Below are 13,282 nucleotides of genomic sequence, written 5' to 3'. Positions count from 1 at the left end.
ATCCCTCTGTTCCCTAAGGCAGGACTGTCAACCCTCACAGGACCAGCTTTACCCAGGGGGAATTTGGAGGCATCCAAGGCTGTTGGTGCCAGTGCAGCCCCTGGGTCAGGGTGCAAGGGGCTGTGAGCTGTGTACCCCAGGGCCCTTCTCCCCTTCACCCAGACCCAGGACATGTGCCTCCTCTCCTTCTACTCCTCCCTGCCCACACAGACAAGTGGGTGTGTGATGTCTAGAAGTTTTTGCCCCTGAGAAATGGCTGAGGCCGTTCTGAGGAAGAAGAATTTAAGAAACATTCAGTAAGTCGCCAGGACAACCCTGGCAAGAGTAGGGTCAGAGGCTCAATGGTGTCCAGGGTCTGGTCAGGAGGCATCAAAGGGGTCGCTGAAGCTGCTCCTGGCTCCTCGTTTCCATGGTGAACCAAGGATGGTGGTGAGTGGTGGTGCAGGTGGGCAAGCAGGGCCAGGGCTCCCCCATGGGTAGCTGGAGGCCACAGCCAGTGGAGCCAGCAGGGGCTGGAGTGGACGGGAACCACGGGTCCCAGAGAAGAAGCGCGTCTCCTCTCCTTCCTCCTCTCTGCACTAGCATGGCAGTGGCAGCTCAGATGTTCCATAAGCTGAATGCACACCTGCTGCAACATGTGTTCAATGGGCTGTGTTTCTCCATGTTCTCATTGGAAGTAACAAGGAGGCGGGAGGAAGACAGTCTGCACATGGACAAGGGCTGTGGGTAGAAATGGGTGGAGGGGAGGCTGGCAGAGACCGGGAAAGGTGCCAGACTCTATGATGGCCTGTGCCAGCAAAGCAGGATCCTGCCTGATGGTGAGGGCCTATGAGGCCATATAGCCAGGAGCAAGAGGTCCCAGCTTTGTGCCTTGTTTGTCATCGGGGAAGGGTGTATTCAACAAAATTTAGGCATGGAAGATAAATCCGAGGGAGGGAGACAAGATCATTCTCTCCCAGAGAGGCCAACTCTTGGCCTCTGCTCTAAAATGACATGGGGGCTCAGTGTGGGGGGCTGCCAGGAAGACTGGACTCTCCATGTAGGGGTAAAGGAGGGGAGCCTGGCTGGGTCGGTCTGAGTAGGGACCGTGGGATTTGAAATGTCAGTCCCATAATCAACCTTTACAGAGAAAGCCCCTCTATGACTTAAAAAAAAGGGGGGGTGGGGAGGAATCTGTCTTATTTAACATATTAAAAGCTTTAAAGGAAATTATATCCTTGGGGACACGACTTAATTTGTTATTCAATCCCTCTGTCGGAATATTACAGCTCCCCAAGTCAGAAACAGAGGAGGCTGAGGAGGGAGAGGAACGCTCCAGAAAGGAACAGAGCGTGACAAGTGAGCCAAGCGCCCTCTACTGAGGGCTGGCTGGGCTGGGGAATGAGAGGGGGCAGCGGGCAGGAAGAGGGCCTGTGGGGAAGCTTCCGCACACAAAAGGTTCCAGCTAAGGGAAACATAGCTGGCAGCCGGTCCTCTAATCCCATCCATTTCTGGAAGTGCGCTTAATTATTGGCAGTCTGCTCTGCTGACCAATTAGACTGAGCCACAATCCATTAGCCGTTATGCAAATGCTGCATTGGGCTCTGTTCAGCAAGCTCGCCCTGCTGGGAGGGATCAGCAGATGGGCCTCACTGAGAGAAGTCATTTTTCGTGAGAATGCACAAGAGAGCAAGAATCAAAAGGACAGACAACAACAGAAATCAGCAAAGAGAGACTCACCTGAGTGAAAGCATTCTGGGATGATGGAACTTTCTCAAAGACAGAGGCCAAGGGGAGGGAAAACATGTGGGGGAAGCCAAGACTGCCCAAGATTCTGGATTCACAGATAAACGCGCTAAAAACTATAATAGAACAGCCCCACCAGGGAAGAAAGTTCTGGACCAGGCAGAGTTTAAAGGGTGCTTCTGCAGAGTGTGGGAGTGCCACCGACCGGGCACAGCCAAAGGAAGGAACTGTCCAAGTGCCCCCACCTCCTCAATGGTCCGTCTCTGGAGCCAACTGTCCATCATCAGTGGGGACAAAAGAAGCCAGAAGTGACCAAGAGGCTACAATTGGAAAACCTCACCGGAGGCCCAGATCCACCCGCTGCCTGTTCTGGTGTGGCCCCAGCTAAGAAAGTTGTTTCTGTCTTTAACTGGTAAAAAGTTAAAAGAATAATAATACCTTGTGACATGTGAAAGTGATATAAAATTCCAAATCAGTCCACAAATGAAGTTTTATTGGGGCACTCCACATTCACTGTTTATTCAAAGTCTACTGTCTGTGGTGGCTTTCGCGGGGAGAACTTGCTGAACATTCCTTGGGCACCAAAACTGAGTCCATTGGAACTCTGTCTGAGTAGCTCAGAGCCTTGAGGAGCCTTGACGCTTCCGGAGAAGAGAAGAAAATGGGACCGCCTCTTCTGGGGCTACAAAGTGATACCAAGAGCACAGTGCTCACTGCTATCTCCCTCCTGGCAGGAAGTCCATTTCTTCCTCTTCCCGGACCTGCCACCCATGTCCCTGTGGCTATGGTGCTGATGGCAAGAGGGTGCAGCCACTTCACCCTCTCCTTCCCCACTGGATGCCAGGCCCGAGGTTGGGCAGCCACCACGCTGTCATAAAGGCATGGGCCAGGAGGGGGCTCCCTGGGATGGAAAGAGGGTGGCAAAGGATGTGCCTGGGAGGACGGGTCTCTCGGTGACTCCAAAACCATGAATCTGAGCAGCACATTATTGGAAAAGCCAAAATGAGCAATCAAACACGAAATGGCAGGGATACGGACCAGGAACTGGACCCCTGTGCCGCACGCCTCCAGCATGGTACCTGCCATCATTCAGAGCCAATCCTAACAGAGACATAGGGCTCTCACTAAGGTCACAAGCAGACAAGGAAGAGGGACAGTGTGCTGTCCCAGAGAAAAACCAGATGGCTGGAGGGTCAAAGGGTCAGCCTTCCAGGAGCTGGTGGACAAGGAGCAGAATGGAAACTGAGTCTAACAGCACAGACACCGCCTGCTATGAGGTCTGCAAACTCGAAAAGGTCAGGGCCTGAGAAACACTCTGGTTGAGAAGCAGCAAGATACAGAGAAGAGGAGGAGGAGAGGAAAGAAAAAGAGGGAGAGAGGGAAGGGACAGCCTGCAGCCACCTGCCAGCAGGGTCTGGCTGGGGTGGGGGTCACTTACAGTCACCAGCAGAGCCAGGCACAGGGCAGTTCCTTGGCAACTCACCTGCGGAGGAGCTTTGCCTTAAGTGAGGCCCGGGAGGTGCTCCAGGTGCTGAGCTCAGGGCTGCTTAGGGCCGTGGGCCTGGTGTGGTCAAGCACCGTGAGGTCCTTGCCTTGTTTCCACAGCTCATAGCGCTCTGGCTGCAGGATACGCACGAAGACGTCCATGGAGATCTTGACCATGTCCTTCCGGCATGTGCACTGTGGGAGGCAGGAGAGACGCTCTGAGCCTGAGGGGGAGCCACCCCATACTAGGCCTTCTATCATGAGACAGGAAACAGTATCTGCCTGGGCCAGGTAAAGGTGAGGCCACTGAATGCCCTTTTCCAAGCTGTAACCCCCTCCCCCGCAAATAGGAGTCTCTGGTCCGACACCCAGCACATGGTACCAAGGAACAAATGCCAGGTGGCCTGGAGCAGACACTTCCCTGACAGGAGGGTCCCTGTGTCCTCAGCAAAGGGGCAAACACCTGTGATGAGGACAGGCTCAAATACAGTCCCTCTTATGCTCTGAACACCACCCCCTGCAACAAACCATATGCTCTCAGAGCCTCTCCCTCCATGTTATAGTGCTGTGGTAGACCCGGGGCTGGGCATGTGCAGGAGGCATCACATCACAGGCACCCTGGGGACATTTGACACCTGGGGCATTAGAGGCCAAAGAAGCCAGCCAAAAATCCCAGAATCTGGCCGGGACCGGTTTGGCTCAATGGATAGAGTGTGGGCTTGGGGACTGGGGGGTCCCGGGTTCGATTCCGGTCAAGGGCATGTACCTTGGTTGAGGGCATATCCCCAGTAGGGGGTGTGCAAGAGGCAGCTGATCGATGACTCTCTCTCATTGATGTTTCTAGCTCTCTATCTCTCTCCCTTCCTCTCTGTACAAAATCAATAAAATATATTAAAAAATAAAATAAAATAAAATGCATTCCTTTTAAAAAAAAAAAAAAATCCCAGAATCTGGACTTCAACAGATCCCTGTCAGCGAGAGGAACCCAGGTGGTCCTGGCCTCCCACTTACCTGTGCATGAGGCCAAGATCAGATGGGACCATCCTATTGTGAGAGGAAGGAAGAAAGAGAGGGGACTTCCGATCTAGGGCAGGGCTGGCAATCTCCATAAAGGACCAAGCAATCATCTTTTCAGCTTTGTGGGCCACGTGGTCTCTGTTACAACCTCTCAACTCTGCACAGTAGCTGGGAACCATCATAGGTACTACAGAAATGACATGGCTGTGTTTATAAGACTTTATTTACCAAAAGAGGCAGGGGCCAGATTTGACACAGGCTAGTTTGCTGGCTTCTGGTCTAGGCTCCCAAGGATACAGCAGCCCCTGGAATGGGTGACAGACTCTGGAAGAGGGGTCTCCACAGGGATGGCTGAAGCTGTGTGGAAGTTTGGGAAAAGGGTGCAGAGGATGAGGGGATTTCAAGGGTGACCTTGACCTTGGGGTGCCGCACTTGTCTTTCCCTAAAGTAGGCACAATCCTTGCCTTCTTCTGGGGACACGCCAGTGTCTTCCCTCAGGGACACCTGCTCTGCAGCCCTGAAAGCTGGGCACTCTCCCGGCCACTTATCAACAGACTCAGGAGAAGCTCATTTCCAGCCAATGCTAAAAACCCATCTCCGTTTTAAATGCATATCTCTCCCTCCTTTCGCAGCCTTCTTGCTGTCACTGCCACTTTCTCAATGAAAAAGCAGAAAACAGAAAGGAAAACAATTAAATGAGGCAATTATGTACCCTGCCCTGTCAAGTCCTTCAAACTACCCTCAATTTTCTCTGGAAACAGTAAAGTATTTACGACACCAAATCTGAGGCTGCAAAAAATGTCCGGGGTGCCAAAACCGAGCAACGGCCTGTGGACTGAAAGGTCCCAGGTTTGATTCCAGTCAAGGGCATGTACCTTGGTTGCGTGCATGTCCCCAGTGTGGGGGTGGGGGTAGGAGGCAGCTGATCGATGTTTCTCTCTCATCGATGTTTCTCACTCTAAAAAAAATCAATAAAATATATATATTTTTAAAATGTTCGGGGCATTTCCTGCAGCCCCAGCAATCCCTCCCCTCCCCACTCCCAGCCTGGATGTGGAGCTTGGACTCAGAGCAGCACTGACACAATGCAGACAGGGAGGGAATATTTATGGCCAAGAGACTCCCAGTAAACTCAATTCATTTAATGAAAATCTGCAGAACACAGAAAGGCTGGTGGTGTAATTTGGCTGTGGAGTGGTGAGACCACAGATGGTGCCCGGGTTTCAGAATCCTGGCCGGGCCGTGGCCTCCCCTGCATTACCATCCACAGCAGCTTAAGGGATTTATATCGAGCAGCTCTGCAATTGCTTTCCTTTAAGTAATTGAAAAAAGCACCTGCGTGCACCCATGGAGGGGGACACATAGATGCAAGCCAGGGGGCCAACTGCTTGGCTTCCTTGCCCAACCAGGTTGAAGCCAATGGGGACAGCCTCTCTCGAGGCTCTGTGCAGGTTCTGGGTGGGGTGGTTTGTGATGGGTTAGGGGCAGAGACTTGGGGAACATAGGCACCTGTGAGGAAGGAGAAGGAAGAAGGCAGGGTCCTGTGGGTCCACAGGAAGGAAATGACAGCCCACTGGATTCAGGACTCAGAGACAGTCGCCTCTGTGGACTGAGCAGCTGAACTGAGAGTGCAGGCATGCAGACCCTTTACTGTTTCAGCCTGACAGGTTGGGTAAGAAAGTTGCTAAGGTAACATCTTAATAGGAACTTTCAGAGGCTGAACATGTCAGACCCCACAACAGCACCTCCACCTGGCCCTCTTCTGTTTTGGGGTCACGTGCGTATTGGAACATTACTTGCAGCTGTTTCACTTTGGGCCCAGAAGCAGCACAGAGCGCCTCCACCCTGCAGGGCCTGTCCTGGAAAGGGGCTGGGAGCAGGCAGGAGACAGAGGCTGGCGGCTGAGTCCTTAGGGCAGCCTCAGAGCAGTGCCCAGGGAAGGACCCGAGTTTGAGAGTAAATCACACTATGTTTTCCCCATCAACTGTCTCCCTCCAGCCGGCTCCCAAACCTTCTGGACAACTGGTGTTTTTATAAGGGTCTGCTGGATTGACTAAAGCTGACAGCTTCTGCTGCTTTCATTCCAGCTCCTCCTCTGGGGGTCCCCTGTCAGCACCACAACAGAAACAGGCTCCTCCTCCGGTTTGGCCATGTCATTAGTTTCTGATAAAGAAATCAAGCACCAATGGGGGAGAAGGTCTGAGGGGTCCCCTGCATGCCCTAGGGCACATGTGTCAAACACAAGGCCCGCGGGCCAAATCCGTCCCACCAGGCCTTGCAATGTGGCCCACACCGCGCTGTCATCACTGCACTCCGCTGCGTTTCCATCACAATGACAGTTTATGACTGTTCAGTAAACCATTCGGCCCGCGATTTAGGCTGGATTTTAGATTTTGGCCCCTTCTCTGATTGAGTTCGACACCCCTACCCTAGGGCCTTCTGTACCATCATGGAGGCATAAAGCACTGACACCAGAACCATGTGAGGCAGGGGCTCCCGCTCTGAGAGCCACTAAGTAATGACTCTGAGCGGCCAATCCTGCTCAAATCAGCCAGAGCCCAGAGGCTGGTGGTTCCATTAGTGCCATCTAGGACAGATAAAGGGTAAAGATAAGAGATAGGGACATGAGGGGTGAGGTACAGGATGCGGAGTTCATGGCCTGGGTCCCACTGATGGTCTGTTCTGAGACAAGCTGCTTTTTCACTGGCTCCTCTCCCAGGCCTGCCTGCCTGCCTGCCTGTCCAGAGGGTGTGCCTGTCCACCAAGAGCTTAGACCCCCATCTGCTCACCTCATCCCAAGATCCTGGGTCCAGCAACTGTGGCCTCTTCCCGTTCACCAGTAATGCCATCAGAGTAAAGAGGTATGACTGGGCTGGGGCTGAGTGGGTACCCCTCTCGGCACCCCCAACACTCATGAGCAGAAACTGGCTCTCAGATGGCGCCTAACATCAAGAGAGGGCTGACAGCCTGCAAAGTGTGCCTCAAAGAGCCCTTGACAGCGCCGCCGTTCCAGGAGCTAGCTGCCTGCAACAGTTTAATTAATCAGCAGAATGAGTACAATGACGCTCCCTGAATACTGGAGGAACAAGTGCTGTTTCAAGTGACAGCCGGGAGAAGGCACAGCTCCACCCCTGCACTGCCCCTGGAGGGAAAGAGGGCAGGATGGCGTGGCCAGCATTGCCCCATGCAGCCCCAGCAAGGCCAGGCTGCTGGAGACAGCAGACATCCGCTGCCAACCAGACAGAGGAAGAGGTGCGGCTCTGACAAGCCCTGAACAAAATGAGGACCACAGTTCCCCTCAGCAGCTTGTCCCTCACCTCCCCCTCCTAGGGATCTCGCCAAAAGAAGTGAAGAATCCAGACAAAGCATTCTCTGTTTCATTACTCACACACACACTCACACACACACACACACACACACACACACACACACACACCTAACCATGCTGTTCAACAATCTTGGACAGATTGGATAAATGATAAATCTGCCCAATGGCACCATTTAAATAACAGAAACGTTCTTAGGATAGATCTGTTATCTGAGGAAATATAAAACACACAGTCAAGAATACAGTAAAGCCCCAATTAAGAGCAAAAATCTTTAGAAAAAGCCAAGAACATTCATCAAACATCAACCACGGTTCTTTTGTTTGTGGAGACAAAAAAAATTGTGTGCTATTTATTTTTCTAAATCTCTTTATTGAGCAGGTAAATGACTTAAGTCAGAGTGCGCAAATCCTGGAACGTGGGCAAATCTGGCCTGCCACCTGTTTTTGTAAATACAGTTTTTTTTGCACATTGCCCTATTACAGTCGTATTGGTGCTTCTATGGCAGAGCTGAGCAATTATTCGAAGACTGCATAGCCTGCCATCTCCAAATATTCACTAAATATTTATGGAAAGTTTGTCCAGCCTTGATTTAAGTCATAAAATGATTTTAAAAGAGTAACTTGAGGATCTTGGTGGTGACCTTCCCACATGCCAACTTTGGTGAACTGTGAAAACGACCACAGATGTGCTGAACTGTGTCTCCCCAATTCCTATGTTGAAGCCCTGAACCCCAATGTGACACTATCTGGAGACAGGGCCATTAGGAGGTAAATAAGGTAAAATGTGGTCATAGGGTGGTGTCCTTTTAAGAAAAGGAAGAAACCTCAAATCTCTCTCAGGCCCCTCACCCCTCAACCTGTGAGGACACAGTGAGAAGCTGGCCATCTGCACACCAGGAAGTCCTCACCAGAACCCGATGGCACTGGCACTCTGATCTCAGGGTCCAGAACTGAAGCCACAACCTCCAGAACTGTGAGAAATAAATGCCACTGTTTAAGCCGCCCAGTCCATATTTTGTTGACCGAGCTGACTGAGATGGGTGTGCTATGACTGTCCCATTATTTACTGAGCCTGGTGGACTGCACACTCCTACTACCTGCTCCTAGAATCCAACTCTCAACATGTGCCAGGAGCACTTAAAGCCTAGTGCCTGGGGCCTGCCCTCAGGCTCCACCTCAAGGTCACCTGCCTTCTCCCCTCTCCCCGCTCTCCACCTGCAACCTGAGCTGGCCACTCAGGATAAGGAAAATCCCCCCACCCCACCCACCCCAGAATCCAATGAGACCTCAGTGGGCCTGGGCCAGCTGCACTTAACCCACTCCGGGTCCCAGACCCAGCTCAAACAGGACCTGGAGGCCCCATGGGACCTGGAGGCACAGTTCCCGCTCCTAACAGAGCCGGCTCTTATCCCACACCTCCCACACCACAGATTTCACAGTCTGCCTGGGACTGCCCCAAGATTTTTTGTGTTAATGAACTCAGACACTTATAAATAAAGGAAAACACTTATAAATAAAGGATCGAGGTCTTTCAAACACCTCAGGAATGAAAAGGTCAGGCCCCTGGTCATTCAGTTTACTAAGAAGTGTTGTGCCAGGGTAAAAAACAGACAGCCTTTAAGATGGGGTCATCCTGTTCTATCTTTTGTGTGGTGGATGTGTGGGTGGGGGTCCCTCTTCCCACTGAAGCAGTTCCAATATGCTACAGCTGCAAGCAGTAATGTCTGTGCTGCTAAAGGAAATGTCTAAGATGAGGTCCTAGTTACAGGTGTGGCTTCCCTGACAACAGAGCATCCTGTCCAACTTCCTGAGCTTCAGAACAGTTGGACTTGGAGTTGAAGCATATGCTAAGGGTCTTTAATTTCCTAAGGTGTTAGATGTTTTTTTGTTTTGGTTTTTTTTTAAAGGCAATGATCTTAGATTAGATTCTGTAAGCCCAGAGCAAAATGGTTTCCAACTTTTAACTCAAATCAAGTCCCATCTCCCACATCTGAAATATTGTACACGCTGAACTAATAAGGCTGAATTAATGCAGTTTCATGACACATGCTGGGCCCTGCCCTGCAGTAGCTTACAGAATTGCAGAGAAGTACACACAGGTGAGGAGACAGGAATGCGGGTGCAGAGAAGGGCTACATCCACTCAGGGTCCACTTGACCCTCCCTTGGTTGCCAGGAAGGAGCACATACAATGTGCTCTTCTAGCTCTGCCACTCCAGTTATTGCTGTTTTTGCCAAGAGGAGGCCCTGGGGGAGGTCCCTTCTCTTACCTCCTCCTCCATCCTGAAACTATGCCTACAGACTCACCAGAGTCCCTTAGAATCCTCATGTGCATGTGCCCAGCTCCAGGTCAGAGCAGAGAGAGAAGAGGGAGGAGATGGGGGGACAAGACAAACAGAGAGGGGAGGGGAGGAAAGGGGGAGGGAAGGAAGGCAACAGGGAGATGGAAGAGAGGGGACAGATGGGGACAGGGAGGGTTTGCCAAGGCTGGAGCTTCACGTTGCAAAAGCTTGGCCACCAGGGCTCAGGTCTTTCCCCATAAAGGGTGTTCCCAAGAGAGCCTCCTGTCACACAAACACTGGCCTATGTGAACCCATGGCTCAAACCTGTCACAGACTCATACAAAAGGCCCGGGGTCTGGAGAGCTCCAGCCAGAGGCTCAATAAGATGCACACTTGTCACTTCCAAATGACAAATGAAAAGAGTTACAACTATCAAGTCTAGAGGCCCTAGGCCTAATGTGAGCACCGAGCCAAGAGCAGGGAGGCTGTCGCTCCGCGTCAGAAGACTGACACATCAAACAGCCGACGCTCGTGCGAGGGTCTCCCAGGACCTGCTGCTAAGTTGGAGGAAAATGAGAAAACAGAATAGGGTGGAGGTTTGCCCCCGGTTATCAGAGCAGGGCCCCGAGCAGAGACAAATAGATTTCTTCTTTCCAAAGCATGAAGAACAGAAATTGGAATGTCGTCTGGATCAGAGCTGGTGGCCCGTGGGGCTCAGTAGCGCTCGGCGGGAGCTGTCCCAGCCGCAGAGCAGAGGGTAGAGGGCGGAGGGCAGGCTCAGTGGGCCCATGGCACCGGGGCTCCCCATGTTTGCTGCACATGGCAGGGCGCCTCCCAGAGTGATCGACCACCAGCACAAGGCTCTGACTGCTGCTGGGGACCCAATGCAGGATTATAACCAAGGACTGGCCACCTCGACTCCACTTCTCCTTCTCCGGGCTTGAAAGCAAAATAAATTTAACCTTTTCATGGGAATGAACATGAATGCCCAATACAACCCTATTTTGACATTTCCATGGTATGAGGTGTGAAAGGCACTTCACCACCACTCATGGGCTGCTACCCTACAAGCTGGTTTCAATCAGCCCTCAACTGCTGGTCCTACCCCACATCCTATTCCCCTCCCACTCCCAACCTCTGGCCCTTCTCCAAATCTTTCTCCAGGGGTACCCAGCTTCTCCTTACTCCTCTCTGGCCTGATCCTTGGCAGCACCGAGGCACCGGCCCTAAAGGCTGGTCACCCAGTGAAGGTGGAAAGTCATAGCGGGACTGACAGCATGTGGACTGACTGCCACGTGCTCCTTTTGGGAGCTTTTGGGGGGTCTGTCCCGGCTCCTGGGACATGTGAGCAGCCCCCAAACGATTGATGAGCCTGGTATAAAGTAATGAGGCTAGCCAAAACCAGTTTGGCTCAGCGGTAGAGCGTCGGTCTGCGGACTGAAAGGTCCCAGGTTCGATTCTGGTCAAAGGCATGTACGTTGGTTGCGGGCACATTCCCGGTAGGGGGTGTGCAAGAGGCAGCTGGTCGATGTTTCTCTCTCACCAACGTTTCTAGCTCTCTATCTCTCTCCCTTCCTCTCTGTAAAAAATCAATAAAATACTTTTTTTTTTTTAAAGTAATGAGGCTGGACTGCCTCGGAGCCCTGGGGTTTTATCTGCCACATTTCCCCCAACTTAAACAGCACTGAGCTTTAATCAGAGAATGCCTCTTTTTAAAAGGCTGATTAAATATAGTAAGAGTTTTGCTCAAATAAAACAGCAAAGTGGGAAAGTAAACGGGTCTAAGGAGAAAATTATTAAATGTGGTTCAATTAAATCATCAACCCAAATAGTATTGACTACGGGAACCTTCTTACTTTCTGATCTGAATAACAGCACCAACTCCAGCCCTAAGTCAAGAACCAGACAGGACATTCAGGACTATGCGGGGCCCAGCCCACTGGGACTGCCCTGTGATGCTTGGAGTTGGGGGCCCTACAAACACCAGGGTGGGGGGTTGGGACCTGAGCCTGTCTTCCAGCTGATACAGGCCATACATCCTAACTGAAAGGCCCCTTCACTGCCTCAGCACTCCCAGGCGCTGGCCATGGAGTTGCAGACCCTGTGACCATTCAGTTCCCAAGACACCGCCACATGTCCCATATCGATGCTGTTTGATGCGGTCATCACCAGCCTGCATGGCTCTTAACGAGAACTATGCTTGTAACTAAGGCCCAGAATGTTTAATTTTACTTCATTTTAATTAATTTACAGTTAAATGGCTATGTGCGCAGCCAGTGTTGGACAGTGCAGCCCTGGCACTGGTCCCTCCTTCTCTCTCAGCTAGCTAAGTGGCCCCGCTGTGGTGCCCCAATACCTGTTCCACTCACTTCCCGCATCTCCCATGTCCCTTCTGCTGCAGTCCCGCAAGCCACACCCTAAAACTTAGGTCCAAATTGTCCCTCCTCTCCAGTCCACCCCTCCCCCATTCTACATCCATCAGCCAGTCCACCTCCTTTTTCCCTTCCTCTCAGGGACTTTGCACTTTCTGCCCCTGGTCTAGAATGCTCTCTGACTCCCATTCCCCGCCCCGCCCCTCCATGCTCCCAAAGGGACAGGGATGAAGAATGCCCCCAAATTCATGCCTCCCAGGGACCTCAGAATGGGACCTGATTTCAAAATAGGGTCCTTGCAGATATAATTGGTTAAGGTGGGGTCCCAATGAATTAGGGTGGGCCCTGAATCCAGTGACTGATGTCCTTACAAGAGAGGCAGTTACACAGGGAGATGGCTATGTAATGACAGAGGCAGAGATGAAAGAGATGTGTGTACAAACCAAGGGACACTGAGTACTTCTAGCCACCCCCAGAAGCTGTGAGAGGGAGGAGGGACCGAGCCTCCGGGCCCTCCGAACCCTCAGAGGGAGGATGGCCCTGCCTGACACCTTGCCCTCCAGACAGGAGAAGACAAACTGCTGTGGCCCAGCTCCCAGGTTATGGCATTTTGTGGCAGCGGCCCCAGGACATGAACACACCAGGGTCTCATTGCAGCATCAACCTCCCCTCCTCCCAGCAACACCTGCGGCCTGCTGCCCAGCTCCATCATCCCTTTTGCTCTTTGCGGTTTCTGGCACAACTGCCCCTTATCTGTCTTCTCCTCTGTACCTCATCTGTCTCACTGCATGTCTCCCACAGCTGAGCAGTGACTCGCATGATGACTACTGAGTGGGTGCCAAACAACAGGGGTGACAAACATGTTTCTCATGGAACAATCGGGTAACGTTGAGAGTATGTACCTGGCACTTCAGCCCACAAAGCGTTAACCAAAGCAAGTGTTAACCACCCAAAGATAAGGGCAGAAACCCAGCCAAGAAGGTGGCATCTGCTCTGAGGGCTCACAGACGAAGGCCCCCTGTTTCTGATGTAATTACCAGCTCTGTAGCAGAGGCGCCACAACAAACCAGTTCA

At 52.0% G+C, this 13,282-nt stretch overlaps 1 protein-coding gene across 7 annotated transcripts in view; it reads right to left on the bottom strand.

Moving 5' to 3' along the window:
* Positions 1-13,282, bottom strand: part of KDM4B (lysine demethylase 4B) — a 137,126-nt gene that overhangs the window by 27,668 nt on the left and 96,176 nt on the right. For all 7 annotated transcript variants that reach the window (XR_006743041.1, XM_045589112.1, XM_045589114.1 and 4 more), the window contains exon 10: positions 3,209-3,405. Coding sequence is in view for 6 of the 7 variants with exons in the window: in XM_045589112.1 (XP_045445068.1) it covers positions 3,209-3,405 (197 nt within the window). In the remaining variant the exon portion in view is untranslated. The remainder of the gene's footprint in view (positions 1-3,208; positions 3,406-13,282) is intronic.

This window comes from Pipistrellus kuhlii, unplaced genomic scaffold, assembly GCF_014108245.1.
Source record: "Pipistrellus kuhlii isolate mPipKuh1 unplaced genomic scaffold, mPipKuh1.p scaffold_m20_p_30, whole genome shotgun sequence".
NCBI classification, from domain to species: domain Eukaryota; kingdom Metazoa; phylum Chordata; class Mammalia; order Chiroptera; family Vespertilionidae; genus Pipistrellus; species Pipistrellus kuhlii.
Note: the sequence above shows the minus strand (reverse complement) of the source record. Positions and strands in the feature narration are given on the sequence as shown.